Source organism: Balaenoptera borealis, assembly GCF_965194805.1.
Source record: "Balaenoptera borealis genome assembly, chromosome: 1".
Lineage (NCBI taxonomy): Eukaryota > Metazoa > Chordata > Mammalia > Artiodactyla > Balaenopteridae > Balaenoptera > Balaenoptera borealis.
In genome coordinates this window covers 173,447,930-173,472,423 of record NC_138860.1, presented here as the reverse complement: position 1 = coordinate 173,472,423, position 24,494 = coordinate 173,447,930, and the positions used below count along the sequence as shown (strand labels likewise).

Genomic DNA, 24,494 nt, shown 5'->3' with positions numbered 1-24,494 from the left:
CCCAGAAAGGTGAGCAGAGGGTTGGCCTGCCTCCAGCGGGGTCTGTCATGACTCTGGGCAAGGAATGGGTTTGGGGGTGGCTGTGTCCCCTGGGGTTTCCGGGTGACTGCCTGTGTCCCCAGGGAATGTTCTCAGTCAGAGGCAGACAGACAGGTGGAGATTCAGACCTCAGGACGGGGTGGGTAGAGGTTGCTCTGTGGTCTTGGCCCTCCCCAGCCCCTCTCTGAGCTGGGCTTTCTGCCTGTCCCACCCACTGGGTTACACTCAGGGGCCTGATTAGCCTGCAGCTTTTTGTGACTGCAGCTTCTGTGGCTGTTCAGGGTCCCCTGAAGATGGGGCTGTGTCTCTGAGGGTCAACATCTAGAATGGGAAGTCCCCAGACTGTCCTGGTACTAAGGGAGCGGGCAGGATTGGAAAGGCAGGACGTGGCTCTGACTGACTTACCTGCCCACGCTTTCCTGGTACTTGAGGTCTGCTGACCCCAGGCCAGGCAGTAACCAGGGGAAGGACTTGGGTTTGAGCTGGCTCTGCCACCTGTTCACTTTGAGCCTGGGTGAGTCACTGTCCTGTGGGCCTCAGTTTCTTGTTCCTGAAGTGGAGGATGACAGCTTTGGGATATTTGGATCAAAGCCATCAGTTTGCACTCAGGAGACATCCGTCTCGGTCTCCAGTGTCTTGATCCTGGGCCTCTCAGGCCATAGCATGGGAAGGAAACTCCAAAGAAATGGAATTCCTCAGAGATGAGTCTGCCACAAATACCAGACTGCTCTCCCAAGCGCTGCGAGTTTGCAGGTGATGTCCCCTCACCGCTTTCCTGCCCCCAGGCACACCAGCAAGAACCTGGAGGTCTTCCCTTAAGCCCAGGGTCTGACTCTCGGGATGTCTGTGTGTTTTTCCTGCCTGTGTGTCTGCCCTGGGTATCTGTCAGTCTCTTTGGGCCTCACTGATGCTGGCTGCTGCCCACCTGCCTCTGTTGTTGAGCTCCTGTCTCTGTCTCCACCTCATGAGTGTCTGTCTTCACCTGTTGGGTACATGTCACGTGCTGGGTGCCTGTTTGGTCGTGTCCCCTTCTGTCTCTGCCTGTTGAGTACATGTCCCCATCTGTCTCCACCTGTTGGATGCAGCCCCCATCTGCCTCTGCCTGTTGGATCCCCATCTGCCTCTGCCTGTTGGGTACATGTCCCCATCTACCTTTGCCTGTTGGATATGTGTCCCCATCTGCCTCTGCGTGTTAGGTGTGAGTCTCTGTCCACTTCTGCCTATTAGGTATGAGCCCCTTCCTGCCTCCGCTTGTTGGGTACATGTCCCCATCTGTCTCTGCCTGTTGGATGTGTGTTCTTCCTACCTCTGCCTGTTGGGCACATGCCCCTATCCATCCCTGCCTGTTGGGCATGTGGACTCTCCTACCCATCTGTTGGATGCCCGCCTTCATCCGTCTTCACCTGTAGGATGCCTGCCTCTGCCTGTTGGGTACCTATCTACTCCTAGGTACTCCTAGGTACCCATCTGTCTTCACCTGTAGGATGCCTGCCTCTGCCTGTTGGGTGTCCCTCTTTATCTGCCTCTAAATGTTAGTTGCCTGTCTCTCCCTGTTGGGTACCTATCTACTCCTCAGTAGCTGGGTTGGCGTGGGGCTTTCCCTTTGAAGGCCCACAGGGAGGATGGGGAGGAGGGCCAGAGGGCAGCCCTCAGGCAATGGGGAGGGGGAAGAGAGAGGAAGGGAGCGTGGTAAGGGAGCTGGGAAACCACAGGCCCTGAGTGATTGGCAGTCCTGGGCTGGGCCCAGCCCCCGCCTTCACCCTGCACATCCGCCTTGGGCCCGGCCACCTCCGCAGCAGCCCCGTACGCTGCCTGCTCCTGCCATGGTGCCTCGGCCCGGCCCGGGCGGATGGAGCAGGATCCCAAGCTGCCCCGTCTGCGGCTCTGGGCCCTGCTCCCCTGGCTGCCCAGGAAGCAGCGGCCCAGGATCAGCCAGACTTCTCTTCCTGCCCCTGGCCCTGGCTCTGGCCCCAGGCAGGACTCGGTGAGTGTGCCCAGATGTCTGGGCCTGGCCTGACTGTGGCCCTTGGAGCAGGTGCCTTGGAAGCCAGTTTAGCCTCAGCTGGCTCTGGGCTCTCCTTGCCCACGCCTGTCCCTACTGGGTGACTGGACCCTGCCCAGACTTGCTTCCTGGGGAAGTGAGGAGGCACTTCAGGGCTCCAGGGCCATATCGACAGATTGGAGGGAGAGCAGAGGGGTCCTAGAACAACTGGGACATGGCAAGGGGTTTCTAGTAGACTTGTATGAAGGAAATTTCAGAGGGTGGAGCATAGAGTCTCTGGCCTTAGCTCCTACCCACCCCAGACTGGCACTTACCCGGTTGGTGGGGGAGTCTTAGGTGACTCTTGGGTTCTTGTGTATCTCAGCCCTGTCCTTCTAGCCAGAGAGAGCCCATCTTCCATCTTGACCAGGAACGAAAGCCCAGTTGTGCCTTCCCAGTATGAGAACAAACCCTACTTCCTATTGTGGCAAAACCAAAACCTTTGCAGCAGGGGGAGGGGAGCCTCACAGGGAGGACCTGGGGCAGATTCGTGGGCCTCAGCCAGAGCCTGGGCTTGCCTCCACCTGGCCGAGCCTGGGCTTGCCTCCACCTGGCCGAGCCTGGGCATCCCTCTGGGCCTGAGCAGCCTGGAGCAGCAGGAGGAATAGCTCACCTGACCTGGCACCTTGGTAGTTTGACCCTCCCCGGCTTTTGCTATTGATGAACTGGGAGGCCCTGTCAGGGTAGCTGGCTGGTTGGGCCTGCAGGACGCTGTCTGCTGAGATCCGGTGGCAGTAGACTTGGATGGGGGGACATGCCCTATGCTGACCTGAATGGGGCCCACTGTGCTCACCAGCTCTGTTCCTCCATCAGGATGAGGACGTCCTCAAGGAGATCTCCATCACGCACCATGTCAAGGCTGGTTCTGAGAAGGCCGACCCATCCCATTTTGAGCTCCTCAAGGTTCTGGGCCAGGGATCCTTTGGCAAAGTGAGTCCTGAGCCCACAGCTGGAAGGGCAACACTGGTCATGTCAGAGGGCAGGTGGGAGGGTCACCTTGGAGCTCAAAAGATCAGAGGGCAAGGGTTGATGGGTCTAAGGGGAGGAGGAGAGAGGTCACCTTGGTACCCAGTGGGGACACAAGGTCAACTTGGTGCTTAGGGAAGTTGGAGGTCAGCCTGGGACCTGGAGCATGGGAGCTGATGTGTTCGGCCCCCCGCCCAGCTCTTCCCCTGCTTTCCCCCCCGCTGCCTTCTCAGGTCTTCCTGGTGCGGAAGGTCACCCGGCCTGACAGTGGGCACCTGTATGCCATGAAGGTACTAAAGAAGGCGACACTGAAAGGTGAGTGGGGGGTACTTCCCCCATGCGGAGCCCAGGCTGGGCACAGATTGAAGGAGACAGCCCAGCTCTCAAGGGCCTTGGGTCTGATGGAGGAGATAGCTCTGTCACCAGGAGTACCTGGTCTGAAGGTAGAGAAACAGGCCTATTCTCAGCCGCTCCTTATCCCCCACCTCACCTGATGGCAAAGACAGGGTCCATTCAGAAGAACAGACTTCTGGGGATTAACCCCACCCCTTCCCGCTCCCCTTAAGCCAGGTGCTGACTGTAGCTGAAGGTGAGTGGAAGGAGGCAGGGGGTGAGTGCACTGTGTTTGCGGGGGGCCTTGTTCTGTCAGCAGAGTTGCTTCGCAATGCTAGGAGAGTCAGAGGGAGACGTCTCGGGGTGGAGAAGGGCGTGAGAGGAGAGGAGGGAACCCGAGAAAGGAGGCAGCTGGGTGGGTAGGAGAGGGTGGGTCAAGGCAAGGCCGCAGAGATGGATGGGCTCAGAGAAGGGAGCTGAGCCCAGGTCTAGAACCCCTGGACTTGCAGAGGGCGTGAGTGTGGTTGGGAGTGGGCTTTGGGCTGGGTAGTGTCTCTTTGACCAGCCTGGGAACCAGTGTGGCCACTGACCAGGGGAAGCGGGCCCCGGCTGGGGTGGGGGGCGGCGGAGAATAGGAGGTATTGGCCTTGGGGTCATGGAGCCACAAAGGGCTGTCTGTGGGGTGATGCAGCTGTGGTACCCCAAGGCCAGCCTGGTAGGGATGGGAGTCCTTCCCCAGGAGGGATGGTGGGAGGAGAAAAATGCTGCGAAGGGCTCCCAGGCTGGGGCAGGAGAGGCTGAGCAGACTCTGCAGCGCGGTGCAGTTGGTGCTGTGACCAGGGAGCCCGGGAGAGCGTGGGTTGTAGCCTCACAGGGTGTGGGCTCACATGGGAGTAGCCTTTTTTTTTTTTAATTTATTTATTTAATTTATTTATTTCTCGCTGTGTTGGGTCTTTGTTGCTCTTGCGGGCTTCCTCTAGTTGCGGCGAACAGGGGCTGCTCTTCGTTGTGGTGCGTGGGCTTCTCATTGCAATGGCTTCTCTTGTTGCGGAGCACGGGCTCTAGGTGCGCGGGCTTCAGTAGTTGCGGCACGTGGACTCAGTAGTTGTGGCTTGAGGGCTCTAGAGCACAGGCTCAGTAGTTGTGGCGCACGGGCTTAGTTGCTCCGTGGCATGTGGGATCTTCCTGGACCAGGGCTTGAACCCGTGTCCCCTGCATTGGCAGGCGGATTCTTAACCACTGGAACGCCAGGGAAGGGAAGTCCCAGGACTTTTCCTCTTTAAAAAAAAAAGAAAAGTGTTTGTGGGATGCCTGCTGAGACCCATGAGTCTGAATTTCAGGCCCAGAGAATCTGCCCTGGACTAGAATTGGGGATTTTTATGCCAGATGGAGAGGGGGCTGATGAAGGCATCCCAGGGGGAGCCACGGGGGCAGAGGCTAAGGGCACACAAGGAACAGGTTGCTTAAACTGGCTGGATTGAATGGCCTCCTTGGAGCATGGCAAGAGACAGGGCTAGAGAGATGGGCAGGGCACCAAGGGCCAGCTCTGGGCCCTGTCGAGAGACGTGAGGAACAAGTAGAAAAGAGGGTCCTTCTTAGCCAGGGCTGGAGGTAGCTGTGTTGGGTGGCCAGACCCTTGGTAACCGCCTTCTTCCTCTGACCAGTGCGTGACCGCGTTCGGACCAAGATGGAGAGAGACATCCTGGCTGATGTAAACCACCCGTTTGTGGTGAAGCTGCACTACGGTGAGACCACAGACCCCACCTGAGCTTCTACCCTACCTGCCAGCCTTTGCCCTTGCTGGTGGGCTGTTGCCTTCCCTGTATGTTGCCCTGTCTGCCACCCAGCAGGCTAAGGGAGCTGGGATCAGAGGGGCAGGGCCCAGGGCCCAGCTGGTTCCACCATGGCCTTTTCCCCTCTCCCCAGCCTTCCAGACCGAGGGCAAGCTCTACCTTATTCTGGACTTCCTGCGTGGCGGGGACCTCTTCACACGGCTCTCTAAAGAGGTGAGCTGACACCCCACTGCCAGGGCACCAGGATGGAGCTGGCATGACAGTGAGACCTCAACCTGGGACTCCTCAGACCTGCCCAGCTGTCCCTGACCCACCCTGGGACAGAGGCCATTCCCTGGCAAAGCCTCTGAGAGTTTCCCCCAAGATGGTCTGAGGAGAATCAGGCTCTGGATCTGATGCTGCCCTGATTCCAGGAAGCTAAGGGTGGCTCTCACCTCTTCACCTCCATTCTTTCAGGGCTTCTCTGGGCAGGGCTATGAGGGATGCAGAGAAGCCCAAATCCACCTAGAAAGCTAGATGCTTTAACATTATGTCCAGTTAACCAAAAGGATTTTGAACTCACATAAAAGAAATTGAGGACTTCCCTGGTGGCGCAGTGGTTAAGAATCCGCCTGCCAATGCAGGGGACACGGGTTCGAGCCCTGGTCTGGGAAGATCCCACATGCCGTGGAGCATCTAAGCCCGGGCACCACAACTACTGAACCTGTGCTCTAGAGCCCGCGAGCTACAACTACTGAGCCCACATGCCACAACTGTTGAAGCCCGTGTGCCTAGAGCCTGTGCTCTGCAACAAGAGAAGCCACTGCAATAAGCCCATGCAATGCAACGAAGAGTAGCCCCCGCTCGCCACAGCTAGAGAAAGCCCGCATGCAGCAACAAAAACCCAACGCAGCCAAAAATAAATAAATAAATTTATTTATTTTAAAAAAAAAGAATTTGAGCCAAATATAAAAATGAGACCATTAATACAACTTAAACTTTAGAAGAGAACCAAACTTTTTAAATTTTTAAAATGTTATTTTAACGTTTAAATAGATAATACATGATTGAAAAGAAAAATATTCATTGAGAAGTCTTCCTCCCACTCCAGCCCCCTCTACCACCTCCCCCCAAACAGATAAACATTTTATTGGTTTTTATCTAAGCTTCCCACATTTCTTTGGAAATACAAACCAATTCATTGTGTGTTCTGAATCCTGACCCCTACTTTCTTACATACAAAGTACTGTTCTGTATCTGCTGTTCTGTACCTTGCTTTTTTCACAGCAGTGTATCTTGGAGATGGATCCATATCAGAACGTGGAGGAATCCTTGTTCTAGTTTATGACTCCGTTATGTCGGGCAGAGAGTTTATTCTAGTCTACTGCTTGACCCTCGGGTTGTTTCCAGCCTTTCACTGTTTGCATTTCAATGCTACCATGAGTGACTTGGATGCTAGTCATTTTATTCTTCAGACCCCTTCATACAGAGCAGGGTGTACGGCACTGGAATCTCTAAGGAGGACTGGGAAGCTGCTGACTGCCCAGTGCCCCAGCTCCTGAGCGAGAAGCGATCCCAGCTGCAGCCCTCTCCCGCCTCTTGCAGGTTATGTTCACGGAGGAGGATGTGAAATTTTACCTGGCCGAGCTGGCTTTGGGCCTGGACCACCTGCACAGCCTGGGCATCATTTATAGAGACCTGAAGCCTGAGAAGTGAGTGAAGGCCCAGCCGCGCCCGGCCTCCCTAGGGTGTGCAGAGGCAGGCCCTGGGGCCTCTTCTAGGACAGAGCCAGCCCGCTGGGGGACAGAGCCAGCCTGACGGGCTGCCCCATGGACGGGTGGGTGGAGCAGAGTGGTGGAGGCAGCAGGCTCACCCGAGGGGCTGCCTGATCTCTAGTACTGCCATTACCAAGGGCCAGGTACCTCTGTGCCTGGGTGTTGCCTACTTTTTTTGCTAATCCAGTGTGACATCTGAGATGCCACCATTGAAGGTCATTCCTTGATATGGCCCTCTCTAGAATTTTCCTTAACATCTGAATATCCTCAAGTGGTAACTTGGGAGCCAGGGGCAGGTGCTGAGGTAGAATGAGATGTGGCTTTAGAGTCAGGCAGACCCGAATTCAAATCTTGTCTCTACCACCTACTAGCTCTGTAACCGGGGGAGTTATTTAACCTCCCTGAGCCTTAGCTTCCCCATTGTTAAAATGGGGCCATGAAAGTACCTACCTCACACAGTTGTTTCAAGAATTAGCAAGAAGGTAAGCAACCCACCTACAGGGCACCACCAACACCCGCTCCACCTGCCCATTCATCAGATGGCGGCCCTGGGTGGATCCCTTCTCTGGGCTGGACCCGACCCCCACAGGCCCCGTGGTGTCCCCTGAACCCACTGAGGGCCCACAGCTGAGGGGCCCTGACTCCCATCTCTCCATTGCAGCATCCTTCTGGATGAGGAAGGCCACATCAAACTCACTGGTGAGTGGAGGGCACCTGACCCCTCCGGTTTCAGGGGAGGGCAGGATGGGCTCTTGATGGGCCTGGGCTGAGTGCCAGGGGATCCGCTTTTTCTGAGAGGCTATGCCAGGCACTTGGAAGCGGTCAAAAGCCCAGGCCCCAGACCTGGAAGGCCCTGGGTTTGAATCCCAGCTCCCCACTGTGTAACCTTGGGCAGGTCACCTAACCTCCCTGAGCCTCAGCTTCCTCCTGAGTGTGATGGGGGGTGATGCCCTCAGGCCTCTGGGCGAGAGGGATGGGTGTGCAGGGAGTGGCAGCGAGGAAGGCAGGGGGTCCTGAAGATGTGTCTTCTTGCCCTCCTTGCCACAGACTTCGGCTTGAGCAAGGAGGCCATTGACCACGAGAAGAAGGCCTATTCCTTCTGTGGGACGGTGGAGTACATGGCCCCCGAGGTCGTCAACCGCCAGGGCCACACCCACAGTGCAGACTGGTGGTCCTATGGGGTGTTGATGGTGAGTGCCCAGGCAGGGATAAAGCATCCAGCCCAGGCCCTGGGCCTCAGTTTCCCCATCTGTGTAAGGGGGTGGATGATGGTCTCTAAGGCTCTCCTCTTGTCCTCTCACAGCTAAGCTGGCCTCACCCTCCACCCAGCTGCAGTTTCCTTCCTTGGAAGGATTCCAGGCTCAGCCCCACCTGGGGTGCCCCCAGCCCTGTGCTGGGCCTCTCCCCAGCTTTGGACCCCTAGTACTGTTCCTCGTGGTCTGATTGACAGAGCGGGGAGGGACAGACACAGTTCTTAATCCAGGTGGACCTCCTAGGCATGAAGCTGAGTGGCCGGGGTGGGAGGAGGTGGGGGGGGGCATGGGAGATGGGACCAGAGCCTGAACAGACCCTTGTTCTCTGCAGTTTGAGATGCTGACGGGCTCCCTGCCCTTCCAGGGAAAGGACCGGAAGGAGACCATGACACTGATTCTGAAGTAAGCTCCAGCCCCTCTCTGACACCTCAGGGCCTCCTCCACGCCTGGCCCCAGTTTGGGGGCCAGAGTAACACCCTGCGCCTGCCTCAGATTCCCCATTAGTGAGACACTCCTCTGGGCTGAGCATTGTGCTTCCTAGGGCTCCCTTTTCACCCATAGGGGCCTGTGGGAGGGGAATCCCTGAATCTTTGGGAGGGGAGTTTGAGGATGGCTTGTCTGGACTGAGCTGGAAACTAGACGTGGACAGAGGTGGGAGGTGATACGGGACCTCTGGGGTGGGGCTCTGCCCTGATGAGACCCGGGGGCCATTTCAGGGCAAAGCTAGGCATGCCGCAGTTTCTGAGCACAGAAGCCCAGAGCCTCCTGCGGTCCCTGTTCAAGCGGAATCCTGCCAACCGACTCGGTAAGCAGCCCCAGCTCAGGGGAGGGGAGCGGGGTACAGCTGCGGCCTAGGCCACGGGGCCACATCTGGGGCTGAAAGAGGCCGTTGTCCTTTGTGTGGGGAGACAATGCCCCCGGCCACCCTGCTTTCTGGCTCCATGTGTGGCGTTTGGGGCAGTGGGGTGACCTGTGTGTAGGGAGAAGGCAGGAACTGAGTCATCTCTGCTCCCCCTGGGGATGAGGACAGAGGCCCCACACGGGAGGAGCACGAGCTCAGGCGCCAGAGGCTCAGGTCCCAGTCCCAGCCCCATGACGGGACCCCACTGCTTGGTACACAGTGGTCCCTCCACAAATATTTGTTGATCGAGTGAGTACCATTTGTGAGCGAAGTGACCCAAGGCAGTTGACTTCTCCCCCCAGAGCCCTAGGTCCTCGTCTCCATGGAGGACAGTGATCTCAAGCTCTGTTGATTAAATGAAGTCACGCGAATGTGCCTGGAGCAGCTGCTCAGTGTGTGTTGGCTCCTTGGCTCCTGGGTTCACCTGGATCATGACCAGCTTTGTAAGGTCCCGTCCAGGTCCCTGGGCTTGAATGGAGTGAGAGCCTGTCTGGTGGCTGACAAGGGCAATGGGATAAGAGCAGCAAGATGAGGCCTGAGTTGGGAGGGAGGTGGGGCCCCCCTGCAGATCTTGGAACAGGTTCGGCCTGTCCTGACTTTGGCCTTGGGCAAGTTGCCTGGCCTCTCTTCTCTGGGCTTTCCTTCTCCTGTCAGTACATTGGAGCTTGTTCATAGAGGGGCTCCAGACAGTGGAAAATGCTGAGTGGGCAGTAGGCCTCAGGGTGATGGCTGGATGGATTTCGGGCAGCGTGAGCCCAGCCACTGGTCCCAGACCACAGTGAGGCGAGGCTGCTCGGAGGACAGGGCGGGTGCCTGCGGGTTGGAGCATCCCAGGGCAGACCTCTCATCTGGGCTTTTTCAGGTTCCGGCCCTGATGGGGCAGAGGAAATCAAGCGGCATGTCTTCTACTCCACCATTGACTGGAATGTGAGTGTGTCTGTCCACCCCAGAGCCCCAGTCAGGGATTCACCTGTGGTCGGAGGGGGCTTCTACTGCCTAGGGCATCCCATAAGAAGCAGAGGTGACACCATGGCCTTGGAGGCATGGGCTGGCCTCCCAAGGGCAAGTGGTTATGCCCTGTCTGCATAGCCTGTGCTCCGTCCAGGCCATTGACTCCTGCACGGGGCCACTGGCAGGCTGTGGAGGTGCCGAGGTGACCAGTGTGCCCGCCCCGCCTTGCAGAAGCTGTACCGGCGCGAGATCAAGCCACCCTTCAAGCCGGCTGTGGCACAACCCGATGACACCTTCTACTTTGACACTGAGTTCACATCCCGCACGCCCAAAGGTGCGCCCTTTGACCGGTTTGTCTTGGACTGGTACAGGAGGGAAGCAGGGAGTCAGGGGCCTCGGGGCACAGGGGTGGTCAGGGCTGCGGCAGGCCCAGGTGTGTGGGCAGACAGGTGGATGGGTCTCTGACTCCTTGTCTCCGTCTCATTCTGCCTGGTCGTCCCACTCCGGGACTCTATGGGCCTCTTTGTGCCTGGGTGAGGGGGGTGGGGTGAAGGCCACAGCAGAGAAGTCGGGACCCCTACCCCGGGCATCTTCAGCCCCCTGGAAAGACGAGACACATCAGGCTCACACTCACGTCAGGGCTAAAGTGTCTGACCCGGCAAACACATGAGGTGGAGACGGTCTGGCAGCAGGAGTGATAGTGCCCACAGGTTAGGGGCGAGTGTGGGAATCGGCTTTGGCTACTCTGACCACTGGGCTTCAGTGACTCATCTGAAACATGGGCTCAGCCATAGACCCACTCAGTCTCTGGGGTTACTGCTAGAAGCCAAGTAGGGGGCTTCTGGGAGGGAACTTGGTAAATCCTAACATTTTGGCCAGATATTGGGGAAGAGTGTTCGTTCTGGAAGGTCTCCTGGAGGGGCGGGTTTAGCAGAGGGGGTGCTTTTCTCACTGTGGATTGCACATCTCTGATGTCAGCGAGCTTAGCACTTCTCCAAGCAGTCTGTCCCATCTTTATTTGTTGATCTGACAAATACGTACCAAGTCCCTACTGTGTGCCAGCCATGGGAGCACTGATGGTGAACAAGACAGACCCAGGCCCTGCCTTCACATGGCTCAGGCTGTAGTGGGGGAAGAGACATGAGGACAGCTCTGGGCAGCACGACAAGTGCAGCTTAATGGGGTGAGGGGCTGCAGGAGCAGCATGAGGCCGGGTTTCTCAGAGGACAGTGTGTAAGCTGAGCCTCAAAGGATGGACAAGGAGTGGATTGTAGTTAGCAGGAACAGCATGTGCAGGGACTCAGAGTCTTCCTTAAGGATCTGAGAAGCTTGGCGTGGCTGAGCTGTGGAGTGGGGAGAGAGGAGTCTAAGCTCACAAGCACCTCAGTGCCAGGCTGAGGAGCTGGGCTCTCCTGAGGGCAGAGGGGGGCATTTGAAGGGTACAGGCAGGGGGTAGACTTGTGGTTGGAACTATCCCTCTGGCTGCTGCACAGAAGATGGACCTGAAGGGGCAGACCAGAGGCAGGGAGGCCTCCAGGAAGGGATAAAGTGCCTTGGCCTGGGCGGGTGGTGGAGGTGAGGGTCTTTCTGTTCCTTGTGTGTCAGGGCTGGGCTCTTCTAAACACACATGGGCAGATGGGCTAACTAAGGCCGGGGATGAGGGGCCCTGCCCAGGCTGCCACCACGGCCAGCTGCTGAGGCAGGCCTGGAAGCCCCTGGGGTCCACTTTGCAGGGCTGCCTCGGGTCAAGGGTACCTCCTCTGGCTCACATCCCTCTCCTGCCCCTGCAGACTCCCCAGGCATCCCCCCCAGCGCTGGTGCCCATCAGCTGTTCCGTGGCTTCAGCTTCGTGGCCACTGGCCTGATGGAGGACGACGGCAAGCCTCGGGCCACGCAGGCGCCCCTGCACTCGGTGGTACAGGTAAGGGGCAGGAGGCTGCTGCTCAGTTGTCCTTTTCCACCTAGAAGCCACAAGGCAGAACTGCTGAGAACACAGGCTCTGGACTTGGATAGGTCTGGGTTCAAACCCTGATGCCACTGTGGAGCCCATTGGGCCTCCAGCCTCCTTGAGCCTCAGTTTCCCCATTTGTAAAACAGGGATAACAACACGGTTATGAGGTTCCTGACACAGAGCCAGGACATTGTAGGGCCTGGGTAAATGCCAGGGAGTGCCCAGGGTGGTGCTGCTGGGGAGTGGCTGGTCCTGACGGGGGTGGGTGGCGTGCCACTTGGGTCTCCTTCCACTTGTCCCCCATTTGCACACTTTCCCGGCTCTGTAGGAAATTTAGAGTCGAGAGGCAAGAAGGTGAACTTCAGGAACTTCCCTGGTGGTTCAGGGGTTGAGACTCCATGCTTCCACTGCAGGGGTTTGTGGGTTTAATCCCTGGTCGGGGAACTAGAATCCTGCATGCTGCACCGTGCGGCCACAAAATGACAGCAACAAAACAAACAAAAACAAAAAAAAAACGACAACAACAACAAACAAACAAAATAAAAAAGAATGTAGACTTTGGAGCTCCCTGCCTGGGTCAGAGCTTCCAAGGTCAGGGACTGTGGAGGGGACATTCACCTTCCCAGTGCCTCAGTTTCCTCATCTGTAAATGGGGGTGATGATAAAACCTTTCTCCAAGGATTGTTTCGAGGATTATGTGAGTTAATGTGTGTAAAGTTAAGGTGACTATGTGATTTATTATCCACCTGGGATATCTTGGTTGTGGACAAATGTTAAACCAGACTGGATGTGAGGACAACAGACATGATCCAGGGCCGTCCACGGGCTGTGGGTCACCTGGTGAAAAGTGCTCGGAATAGTGCCTGCCACACTCTCAGCACCATAGCGGCATCTGATACTGTTAATGTCTCAGAGCCTCGAGACACCCCTTGAGGTGGGCTGTGTCACCCAGAAAGGGGAGGCAACTCACTGAAGGCCACGTAAGTGGCAGAGCTGGAACCTGGCTCAGGACTCCTGCATCCCTCTCAGTCCTGCCTGGGCTTCTCGGAGCTTGAAACCACTCCATGTGTGTTGTGGCCTATTGCCTGCCCCCTCCAGCACCCACTAACCACAGACTGCAGCCAGGCACCCTGGAGAGAGTGAGTGTGCCCATCATATAGTGTAGAAAACAGGCCCAGAGAGGGGCAGATTCTTGCCCGAGGTCACACAGCCAACCTTCTACCCCGGGCCTCCAGCCTCTTGCCCGGTGCCATCTCCACAGTGCCAAGGCCTTGGGTTCTGGGGGGATGACCTCTGCATCCTAGAGCTCGGGGTCAGTCCCACCTGTTGGTCTCCTGCAGCAACTACACGGAAAGAACCTGGTTTTTAGCGACGGCTATGTGGTAAAAGAGACGATCGGTGTGGGCTCCTACTCCGAGTGCAAGCGCTGTGTCCACAAGGCCACCACCATGGAGTATGCTGTCAAGGTAGGCCTCTCGACCTTGTCTTGGCTGAGGCCGCTCGGCAGGGTGGAGGTGGGGGGCTATGTAGCCCTGGCCTGTTGGTGGGGGAGGGTTGGTGCCTGAGGCTCTGTGGATGGGTGAAAGGTGTGCGGCTGAGACTCCACGCCCTGCAGTGTGGGCTCTGTGGCGGGAAGGGAGTCTGGAGTCGGTCTCTCGGACACCACCACACGCACCCCTCTCCTCAGGTCATCGACAAGAGCAAGCGAGATCCCTCGGAAGAGATTGAGATTCTTCTGCGGTACGGGCAGCACCCCAACATCATCACTCTGAAAGATGTAAGTGGGGGTCCTTGAGAGTGGGCTGGGGACGGGGGCCCTCGACTCTAGGACCGGTCTCAGGGCTGCCATTCTTTTGACTTCTGATCCTCCTCCTCTGCTTATGGATGGGGGGACCCCTTAGTGCCTCTGATCCGGCTGCACCCAAGTGCCCTCCACTTCAGACCCAGGTAGTCTCTGAGAGCTTTCCTGCCCATCAGGACAGAGCCAGCATCCTGTCCAGGGGCCCAGATAGGTGAAGGCCCTGCCAGGGTGACTGAAGCACAGAGCAGAACACACGCCCAAGCCTCATGTTATTCCTTCCTTCCTGTCCTGGTGAGCTGGTGGCCAAGGGGCCCAGGCCTGGCATCAAGGGGAGGGGCCTGATGGTGAGGTCTCTGGCAGGTGTACGATGATGGCAAACACGTGTACCTGGTGACAGAGCTGATGCGGGGAGGGGAGCTGCTGGATAAGATCCTACGGCAGAAATTCTTCTCGGAGCGTGAGGCCAGCTTCGTCCTGCACACCATCGGCAAGACCGTGGAGTATCTGCACTCCCAGGGGGTAAGTCTTGGGTAGGGGGCACCAAGTGGGCGTGGGGGGCGGCCAAGGGTCATACCGTAAACAGAGTGTATGAACCATGACTGGCCCAGGCAGTGTTCAACCAGCCAGACAGAGGGGAGACTTGGGATGGGTGAGGGGGCGAGTGGATGGACATAAGGAAGGGAGGGAGGGAGAGATGAGGCCAAACTGTGAAAAGGAACATTTATTCAGGACCTAAGCAGGCGTCATGTTGAGTTCTTTTCTTACATTATCTCAGTTGATTTTCACAACAACCCTGTTAGGTAGGTGCTGTTATTGGCCTCACTTTACAGGTAAGAAGGCCGAGGCTCAGAGATGTGAGCTCACTTGCCCAAGGTCACACAGTCCAGGAAGAATGGAGCCAGAATGTCTGACTGAGGAATTTGGGTGCAGGGCTACAGATGGGGAGTGGGGCTTTAAGTTAGGAAGGAGCAGGATCACTGTGGGAGCTGCAAGGCTTCAGGGAGGTGAATCCGGCCATGGGTTCGGCTATTAGGACAGAGGAAGTGGATGCAAGAGGAAGTGCTTCTGGAAACACAGCAGGCGCTACAGAAGAGTGTGTGTCCGAGCCGTAGGACTTGTCCTTATCATTGCACAAGGCAGAGCTAGAGAAGGTCCTTATAGGGTATCAAAGCTGAAAACAGAGTCAGCGTGAGTTTCTCTCTGGATGAGATGATGTTTTAGGGTGCTTCTGGTCAGGCAGTATGGGGGTTAAGGACGCAGGCTCTGGAATGAGACTGGCTGTGTCCAGTTCTGCGTGTTAGGTTGGGAAAGCCTCCCACCTCTCTGAGCCATTTCCTCATCTGCAAACTCATGACAGTAAGAGCTGCCCCTTCACTGGTTGGATGAGGCATGAAGTGAGGTGCTGTGCTGGGGAAGCACCATGGCCCTGGAAAAGGCCACATAAGCATTACGGGGAAATAAGAACAGATCATTGCTATGCCTTTTTTTTTTAACATTAACTTTTTAGTTTGAAAAATTTCAAACATATACAAAAAGTACAAGAATAGAATAATGAACACCCTGGTAACCAGATTCAAGAATTGTCAAGATTTTTACCCCACTCCCTCCCTCTTTTCTTCCTTCCCTCTCCTTCTCCCTCCTTCTCCCTCTTTCAATTTCTTACTTTCTTTTTTGTTGTTGCTGGAGTATTTTTCCCCACTTTTTATTGAGGAAAAAGTTCAAACCTATATAAAAGTTAAAAGAATAGTACAAGGGATGTACACACCACTATATTGAAAATGGATAACCAACAAGGACCTACTGTATAGCACAGGGAACTCTGCTCAATATAATGTAAAAACCTAAATGGGAAAAGAATTTGAAAAAGAATAGATACATGTATATGTATAACTGAATCACTTTGCTGAACACCTGAAACTAACACATTGTTAATCAACTATACGCCAATAGGAAATAAAAAGTTTAAAAAAAAAAAAAAAGAGAATAGTACAAGGAAAAACATTTCCCTTTAAGATTCATCAAATCCTTTTTGTTTTTTTTTTGGCCGAGCCACACGGCATGGGGGATCTTAGTTCCCTGACCAGGGATTGAACCTGCACCCCCTGCAGTGGAAGCGCGGAGTCTTAACCACTGGACTGCAAGGGAAGTCCCAAGATTCACCAAATCTTTTTTGGTTTTTTTTTTTTTTTGGCTGTGCTGCATGGCATGCGGGATCTTAGTTCCCCGACAAGGGATCGAAACTGGGCCCTTGACAGTGAGAGCGTGGAGTCCTAACCACTGGACCGCCAGGGAAGTCCCTGTCCCACATTCTGAATGTGTCTGTTTGCTTCCTCGTGGCATCATTTTAATTGTTTCTCTATTGCCTGTATTTCCTGTAAACTGCAAGGTGCTCCAAAGTCTTAATTAGGTTTAGCTTCAACTTCTTTTTGGGAGCAAGGAGTCAATAAACACTCCATGGGAGGCACAGTGTACTTCACAAAGCATCACGTCCGTGAGCCAGCATCTCGTTGCCCCCGTTAGTCATCAGTCGTGTCGGTGGTCACAGTCTGGGGATGCGTGAATGGGTGGCGGGCAGTGGGTGGGCCTGAGGTGTATCATAAAGGTCCTCACCAGCCCTTCATGCAATGGTTTCAGCCTTTCAGGACCTTGGCCTGAATCAATCCTTTCATTAGGGTTTGTAAAAATAAAGTAAAAGTTTTGTGAAAAAGATCTTTACCTCATAACCAGAGCTTCAGTTTGTTTACCACATGTACTGTTAATGGTCGTGTTTGAAGTGGTTTTGCTTTTGAAATGGCCAGTGCAAACAGACTGATACGGAAACATGTCAGGTCAGACAGTAAATGTGCTTCCTTTTCCTGTTTTATTCTCACGTGAGTACTAGCTGATGTTACCCAAAGAAGGTTTAGAAGACAGAGCTGAAGCGGTGCGTTACCAGTGGGCCCCCTAAACTCAGAGCAGGGAAGGGCTTTATAGAGTGGGAGCTGCCTCCAAAAGTAGTGAGCCCCTCCGTGAGGGGTAGTGAGCCCCTCCATGAGGGGTAGTGAGCCCCTCCGTGAGGGGTCGTGAGCCCCTCCATGAGGGGTAGTGAGCTCCAGTACAGACGTCTGCTCGGCGGGGTGTCATGGGAGAATATTGTTTCTTGCCCAAAGAAAATCTTTGGGATTTTGGAATCTATGGGCTCTAAAGTTTCTGGCCCTTTCCAAATACCAGGGGTAGATGATGAGGAAATGGGAAGCTCTCTTGGAGGTATTTGGAGGGAGATTCTCGGGGCTGATTATACTTTGGCGGCATCTGTGGTCTAGAAGCTGGGAATCTCATAACAGCTGAGGAATGGGCAGGGGCTGACCAGGAGCAGGGTCCACTGGGACCTCCTGTTTGTTTTAATGTTATCTTCCTATTGAAATATCACATAAACAAATCATCATGTATAATTCAATAAATCTGCAAAAAGTGAATACACCCACGTAACCGAGCACCCAGATCAAGAACGGAAGGATTTCCAGTTCCCCCCAACCGCCACGAGCCTTTCCAGTCCCTGCACCCTCCCCAAGGATAACCATTCTAAGTGAACTTCTAATTTTATATAAACGTACTCTTTCATATCTCACTTCTGCCACTCAGCACTCTCTGAGATTCACCTGCGATGTTGTGTGACTGCAGTTCACTCCTCGTTGCTGTGTGGTTTCTACTGTATGAATAGACCACAATTTAACTGTCGTTTCTACCATTAATGGACATGGAGTTGTTACCAGTTTTTTGACTGTGACCAATAATGCTGCCGTGACATTCTTACACTTGTCTTTCGTGAACACTTGCCCATTTGAACGCTGGGTGTAAACCTAACGGTGGAATTGCTGGGTCGTAGTGCAGTGTATATTCATCTTTAGTAGATGTTGCCAGTTTTTCAAAGTTGTTTTACCTACTTACACTCCTCCCAGAAGCGTGTGAGAGTTCTGGTACTCTCCAACACTTGGTATTTTCCATCTTTTTAATCACAGCCATTCTAGGAGATGAGGAATGGTATCTCATAGTGGTTTTAATTTGCATTTTCCTGATGACTGATGAAGTTGAGCACTTCTTCGTGGGTTTATTGCCATTTGGACAGCCTCTTTTATGGAATGTCTGTTCAAGTCTTTTGTCCATTTAAAGAAATTGGGTTGTCTGCCTTTTTCATCTATTTTGCAAGAGTTCTTTGTTTAATAGTGGGCCCTTTCAGGTCTCTTGCTTCCCTCATATTGTTTCTGTAAGGGCCCCAGCGTGCCGGGGACAGCTTGTCTGAGAACTCAGCAGGGCTTCACACTTTGACTTCTCTGTTTAGCCAGATGATTTATGTAGAAGAACTTCACCCTTTTGTGTGTGTGTGGCTGGTCACAGGCGCCCTAATGCACATCCTCCGATGGTGCTGGTGATGACAGACATGCTGCTGCTGTACCACGTAGCGCTTTCCACAGGCCAGACAGAGTCTAAGCACTTTGCACATCAACTCACTGAACTGTTCCAACGAACCTATGAAGAAGGTATTAGTATTATTCTGCCCATTTTATAAGTGAGGGAGCTGAGGCTCTGGGAGCTTAAGTAAAAGTTTCATCGCTAAACTGGCCCCAGAGTCTGTGCCCCTAACTTGTGTGTGATCAGATGCTGCTTTGGACAGCATCTGTCCCTTCATTTTCCTACCCTTCTTGTCTTCTAATTTTTAAGGGCTTCTTAACAAGCACTCACTGTATCTTAATGTCCAGCATGATGGTGGGGTTCAGCCCCAGGGAGTGCTGGCGTTACTATGACAGCAGCTGCCACTTTCCAAGCCCTGTGCTAAATATTTCTGGTACATAACTCATATGCTCCTTCCTGTAACCCTGGGGGCCAAGCACTCTTATCAGCCCCATTTTACAGGTGAGAAAACCAAGGACTAAAGCGGTTAAGTGACACATCAAGATCACACAGCTACTGCTGGTTAAAGCCACTCTGGCCCATCTGCCTCCTGACTGAAATCACAACTCTACCAGAGCCACAGCCTGTTGACTCGGTGGCTGCATTTGGCCTCCACAGTGCGGGTGTTTTCTTGTTTGGGATTTGGTTTGGTTTGGTAATTTGGCTGCTTTTGAAACCTGGGCCCGAGTTGCTGTATGATGACTGTCAGCTGGAGTGAGCAGCAGCTGCCCCTTGAGCCTGTTGGCCTGGCTCTACGGGGAATATGCAAGGACCATCTCATAAAGCCAACTAACCTGCGAGACTCAGCTGATCTAACCTGCAAGGTCTCTGTGTGTTTCAGAGGTGTGATTCATTCATTCATTGCACAGAGTTCACGTAGCACCTGCTCTGTGCGAGTCCCTGTGCTGGGTGCTGGGGGTGAGCCAGCGTTCCACAGAGAGATACGGCTATTTATGGCTGAAGGAACCCCCACTGGCCTGAGCTCAGGGCGCTTGAGGGATGTGGTGGACAAAGGCTGGAACGGACAGCTGAGCCTTCCACACCAGGATGGGGACTTCAGGCTTTATCTTGCAAGTAGTAGGGAGCCATTGAAGGTCTTTGACAGTGCTCAAGGAGGTACCATGAGCTCATGGGAGGAGGAGAAGGAGGGTGAGAATGAGTTTAGTCTGGGATGTGTTGGGTTTGAGGGTCTATGGGACCTTGAGTGGTTGCCATCTGGTAAGCAGCTATATGAGCCTGGACTCTGGAAAGCTATGGGTTAGTGTCAGAGATCTGAGAGTTGTCGATAATTAGGTGATGGTTAGAGGAATGACTATGAATAGAACCATGCCAAGGGAGAGGAGGTGGATGAAAAGTACGTGGAGTGGTTCAGCCCCCTCAGGTTACAGATGAGCAAATGGGGCCAGAGGAAAGTCGTTTGCTTAAGGCCTCAGTAGTTAAGTGTCATTCATCCATTCATTCAGCAGTTATTTATTGAATACCTACTCTGTGCTGGGAACTATTCTAAATGCTGGGATGCAGCAGTGAGCAAAACAACCTGTGGAGCTTACATTCCAGTGGGTGGGTTCAGAAGACAATTAAGTAAATATCCAATGGTGGTAAATGCTGTGGATAAAGATAAAGCAGGGTGAGGAGACAGGAGTACTGGTCCGTGATTGCTATTTTATATGGAATGGTCTAGGGAAGGCCTCACTGATAAGGTGACATTTGAGCTGAAACCTGAAAGAAATGAGAATGAGCCAGGCAGATGCTTAAGGGAAGAGTATTCCAGAAAGAGGGAACAGCAAGTGCAAAGGCCCTGAGGCAGGAGTGTGCTTGGCATGTTGAAGGAAGAGCAAAGAGGCTGGTGTGGCCAAAGCCAACTGAGCAAGGAGAGTGCTAGAGGACCAGAGAGCACAAGCAATGTGGGTAGGGGGCAGGGGAGAGATGAGGTGGGGCCATCAGGCCATCGTAAAGACTTTTTCTCTTGAGAGTGGAACCCTTGGAGAGGACATGATCTGGCTTACATTTAATAGGATCACTCTGGCTGCTCTGTTTAGAACAGGCCGTAGGGGGTGAGGTCAGAAGCAGGAAGACCAGTTAGGAGGTTGTTGCCGTAACCCAGGGGAGGGATGGTAGTGGCTGGGATCAGCGTGCTGCCAAGAGAGGGGCTGAGAAGTGCTTGGGCTCTGGATGTATTTTAATGGTAGAGCCAGCAGAGTTTGCTAATGGATTGATTGAGGAATACGAGAAAAAAAGAGGAATTGAGAATGACTCTTAAGATTTCAACCCAAGCAATGGGAAGGATGGAGTTGCCATTAGGTAAGATTGTGTGATGGCAGATTTGAGGAATTCCGTGTGGACAGTGAAGTTAGAGCTGCCTCACAGACATTGACCTAGAAGTTTCAAGTCGGCAATACCAGCAGCACTAAGGCCCCTTTGTAGCCCCTTCCCCTCTCAGATTCTGGGTCCTTCTGCCCCCTCTCTGGGCCCATCTTCTAACTCTCCCATCCCTGGCAGTTGACCTGGGCCACCGGCAGCCTGCCCACATGGAGAACTGACCCAGGCCCTCTGCCCCCAGGTTGTGCACAGGGACCTCAAGCCCAGCAACATCCTGTATGTGGACGAGTCTGGGAACCCTGAGTGCCTGCGCATCTGCGACTTCGGCTTTGCCAAGCAGCTGCGGGCTGAGAATGGGCTCCTCATGACACCTTGCTACACCGCCAACTTCGTGGCGCCTGAGGTGAGTGGCCTGGCCTCCTCAGCTGCAAGAGTGAGGGGACCTGGCACGGGGAGCCTTGTGTCCCTTCCAGAGGCCCCACGCTGTCCAGAACCCGTCTCTGTGGCCTTGGCCCAGGTACCAAGGGAGGATCAGCCCAGGCCTGGGACCCTTGTCCTACCCTTTGGGGAGGAGCAGGCAAGCATATGGGGCCGCTCGCCACTGCCCCTCGGACTGACCACCCTCCCCTGCCTGCCCTCCTGCCAGGTACTGAAGCGCCAGGGCTATGATGAGGGCTGCGACATCTGGAGCCTGGGCATTCTGCTGTACACCATGCTGGCGGGGTGAGTGCCCCGCTGGCCTGCCCCCCTCGGCCCCCCGCCCCTTCCTCCAGCCCTAGTGTAGCTGGGGTGGTGCTTGTCTGATGGGAGAGACTCAGCCCTGCCTCAGGAAGGCCTGAAGACAGGGACATGGCCCTGCCTTTGGGAGCTCCACCTTGAGGAGGAAGTGCCACCCTTGGGAGCACCCCGTCTGAAGGGGGAGATACAGTCCCCCACCCCTCCCCACCCCTGGCCCCAGGATGGAGGCCAGAGGCTATACCCAGACTGGGTGGACTTTTCCCCAGATACACTCCATTTGCCAATGGACCCAGTGACACACCAGAGGAAATCCTGACCCGGATCGGCAGTGGGAAGTTCACCCTCAGCGGGGGAAATTGGAACACGGTTTCAGACACAGCCAAGGTGAGTCTGTAAGGCCTGGACCCTGCTCATTTAGGGGTGGGGAGGCAGGGTCCCATCCCAGGGCTTTTCAGCATTTCCCGAACAGGTGACCTGCAGCCTCATTTCTCCAAGTGGAATGTCCCACAAATCTCTGTTGCCATATTTCTCCAAGTGGAAGATTCCCAGGCAGACTGCCCCCCACACCTTGTTTGGAAACAACTTGGTGATCATTTACTGGCCCTTCCCGTGTTCTGGGCCCTGTAGGGGGGACAGAGGGGCTGCATCACCACAGCCCCTGCCTCGGGGAAACTTAGTGTGAGGGGAGAGACAGGCTCGCACACAAGGAACAGAGATGCCAGGTGCGGAGAGGCCGGTCCTCCTGGTCAGGGGTACAGGCAGTGGAGACACGAGCAGAGCCCCGGGCCACCGGGCAGAGAGGCCTTCTCAGCATAGGGGACGTTTGAGCTTTCGCTGTTAGCAATGGGTTCCAGTCATGGGAACCTCTGTGTCAGACAGAGGTTGAACCCTTAATGAACAGTACCACCTTGCATTAACCTTATGAGTCAGGTATTTTTGTTATCCCGTTTCTCAGAGGTGAAACTGAGGCTCAGAGAGTTAAAGTAACTTGCCCAGGAGATGCAGTTGTGAGCAGGGGAGTCAGGTTTTGAACCTGCCCAGCCCCAGCCTTAGGTTCTTCCCACCTTCCTGCATGGCTTCTAGAAGGTGAAAGAGAAAGGAAACGGCCTTCCAGGAAGAAGTCCTGAAGACGGGCGTGTGCTCGGGGAGGCCGTGGAGTGGTGTGGAGAGTGGATCGAAGGGGCCACTGCAAGGGTCCAGGCGGGAGATGGCAGGAGGCGGCTGCCTTACAGACACGGCTGTGTGCGCCCCTGCTAGCCCTTCCCACCAACCCCTTCCTGCTGTCCCCCCAGGACCTGGTATCCAAGATGCTGCATGTGGACCCGCACCAGCGCCTCACAGCTAAGCAGGTGCTGCAGCACCCGTGGATCACCCAGAAAGACAAGCTCCCCCAGAGCCAGCTATCCCACCAGGACCTGCAGACTGTGAAGGTACAGCCACCCAGGCTGCCAGGCCAAGGTTCCATGGGCAGGGACTTGGGGCGGCAGAGCCAGGAGATGCCATGTGTGTCTCTTCCCAGGGAGCCCCAGTCTGACATGCAGGGGTGTCTACAGTGCACTCATGGCCCCCCCGGTCCTCTAGGGGGCCCAGCCCCTGAGCTCTGAAGCCTCCAGTCTGATGGATGAGGCAGGACTGATGACCATGAAGAACCACCAAGGCGGGATTAACAGGGGCCTGTGGGACACTGGGAGGGGCTGGCCTGGCCCTGGAGCACATGCCCCTCCCACCCTCGGGAACTGACTCCCACCTCCTCCCCCAGGGAGCCATGGCAGCTACATACTCTGCGCTCAACAGCTCCAAGCCCAGCCCTCAGCTGAAGCCCATCGAGTCGTCTATCCTGGCCCAGCGGCGAGTGAGGAAGCTGCCATCCACCACCCTGTGAGGGGCCAGAGCATCCAGGCCGCAGGGCAGTGCTAGCTCGACGGAGGCAGCATACTTCCCAGAGGGAGCGGGCCTGAGTCACAGGGCCAGAGGGAGTGGAGCCCCGAGGGGGCCCAGATCACCCCGGGGAGGGCGTGAGAAGTGCCTTCTCCTCCCCCAGGATGCACTCTTCTCGGCTCAGGCTCTGCTGGTTGAAATCGATTCACTGTACAAACTCTTGTCTTTTTTTAAGGAAAAAATGGCACCAACCACCATGGATTTTTACAAGATCCATTTGCCTTTCTGGGAGCAGAAATAGCCAGTGCAGCCCCAGGAGGGGCACTGAGTCACACTAGGGCTGTCTGTAGCTGAGACTCCTTAGAGCAGCTTTAGGGTCCCCCCGGGGGGGACCCCTACAATTGGCCATCTGTAGCCATCTGCACCCACCTCCAAGGCAGTCCAGCGTCACCTTCCAGAGCCCTTGGCTGTTTAGCAGAACTTGCTCTATCCCCATCGGCTCCTTTTCTGTTCTGTTCTGTTGGGGGTTCTGGAACCACTTTCTGCTAGAGGAGAGGACCAAGGCCCCGTGGCTCCCAGCTCCAGGCACCAGCATCCACACTGGCCGTACCACTGGGTCCTCTGCAGTCAGGTTGGGCAGCCCCTGAAGGAGCATCTGGAAAGCACTTTTTTGGCTGACTTCTGTTGGAGTCTGCCACAGGACGGAGTTCACAGGAGGCCTGTGGGGCAGGCCAAGAGGGGCAGGGGCTTTTTTCATTTCTTCCTCAGCTGGTAACTCAGGGTTCATCTGTCCACGGCCTTTCTAATAAACTTACAGTTGAGTTGAAGCTCACTTGTCTCCACTTGTCATCCCTGGATTTGCCCTCCCTCTGCTATTGGGTGTTGAGGACTTTGGCAGTGACAAGTAGTGGGCCAGGGCCAATTAGCCCAGCTGCTTGGAGCTCAGTTGGGGAGCATGTGGGAGTCCGGCTGGCTCTGCCCACACATTCCTGTCAGGGATTCCAATATGGTATTGATCATAGTAATGGGATTACTAGCCACTAGTGACCAACTGCCAGGCACCGTGCCTGGGCCTTACATGTATTTCTCATTTAATCTTAACAACCCTGTGAGGAAGATGCTATTATATTATTATCCCTGTTTAATAGATGGGGAAACTGAGGCTCAGAGGGGGAATGACATTTCCTAACACAATAATTTTTTTCTGAGTACCTATGCTGGCCCTGTTCCAGATGCTGGTGAACCAAGTAGAAAACAAGGTCATTGTTTTCCTGGGTCTTACTTCCAGTGGGGAAACAGACAAGTAAACAAAGGTCAGCTACTGATGAGACATGCAGAGTTAAATTGG

The 24,494-nt window shown here is 54.8% G+C and overlaps 1 protein-coding gene across 3 annotated transcripts in view; it reads left to right on the top strand.

Annotated features, from left to right (window-relative positions):
• RPS6KA1 (ribosomal protein S6 kinase A1) overlaps positions 1-23,978 on the top strand; it is a 35,726-nt gene extending 11,748 nt beyond the window's left edge. For all 3 annotated transcript variants that reach the window (XM_082349148.1, XM_082349149.1, XM_082349150.1), the window contains 20 exons: positions 2,894-3,010; positions 3,280-3,361; positions 5,044-5,124; positions 5,306-5,385; positions 6,757-6,863; positions 7,588-7,625; positions 7,974-8,116; positions 8,511-8,581; positions 8,896-8,984; positions 9,943-10,007; positions 10,263-10,365; positions 11,822-11,952; positions 13,323-13,448; positions 13,670-13,759; positions 14,144-14,302; positions 20,772-20,933; positions 21,177-21,253; positions 21,535-21,652; positions 22,561-22,698; positions 23,028-23,978. In XM_082349148.1, the coding sequence (XP_082205274.1) occupies positions 2,894-3,010; positions 3,280-3,361; positions 5,044-5,124; positions 5,306-5,385; positions 6,757-6,863; positions 7,588-7,625; positions 7,974-8,116; positions 8,511-8,581; positions 8,896-8,984; positions 9,943-10,007; positions 10,263-10,365; positions 11,822-11,952; positions 13,323-13,448; positions 13,670-13,759; positions 14,144-14,302; positions 20,772-20,933; positions 21,177-21,253; positions 21,535-21,652; positions 22,561-22,698; positions 23,028-23,150 (2,100 nt within the window). In that variant the 3' untranslated portion in view covers positions 23,151-23,978. The remainder of the gene's footprint in view (positions 1-2,893; positions 3,011-3,279; positions 3,362-5,043; positions 5,125-5,305; positions 5,386-6,756; positions 6,864-7,587; positions 7,626-7,973; positions 8,117-8,510; positions 8,582-8,895; positions 8,985-9,942; positions 10,008-10,262; positions 10,366-11,821; positions 11,953-13,322; positions 13,449-13,669; positions 13,760-14,143; positions 14,303-20,771; positions 20,934-21,176; positions 21,254-21,534; positions 21,653-22,560; positions 22,699-23,027) is intronic.
• Positions 23,979-24,494: the final 516 nt, after the last annotated feature.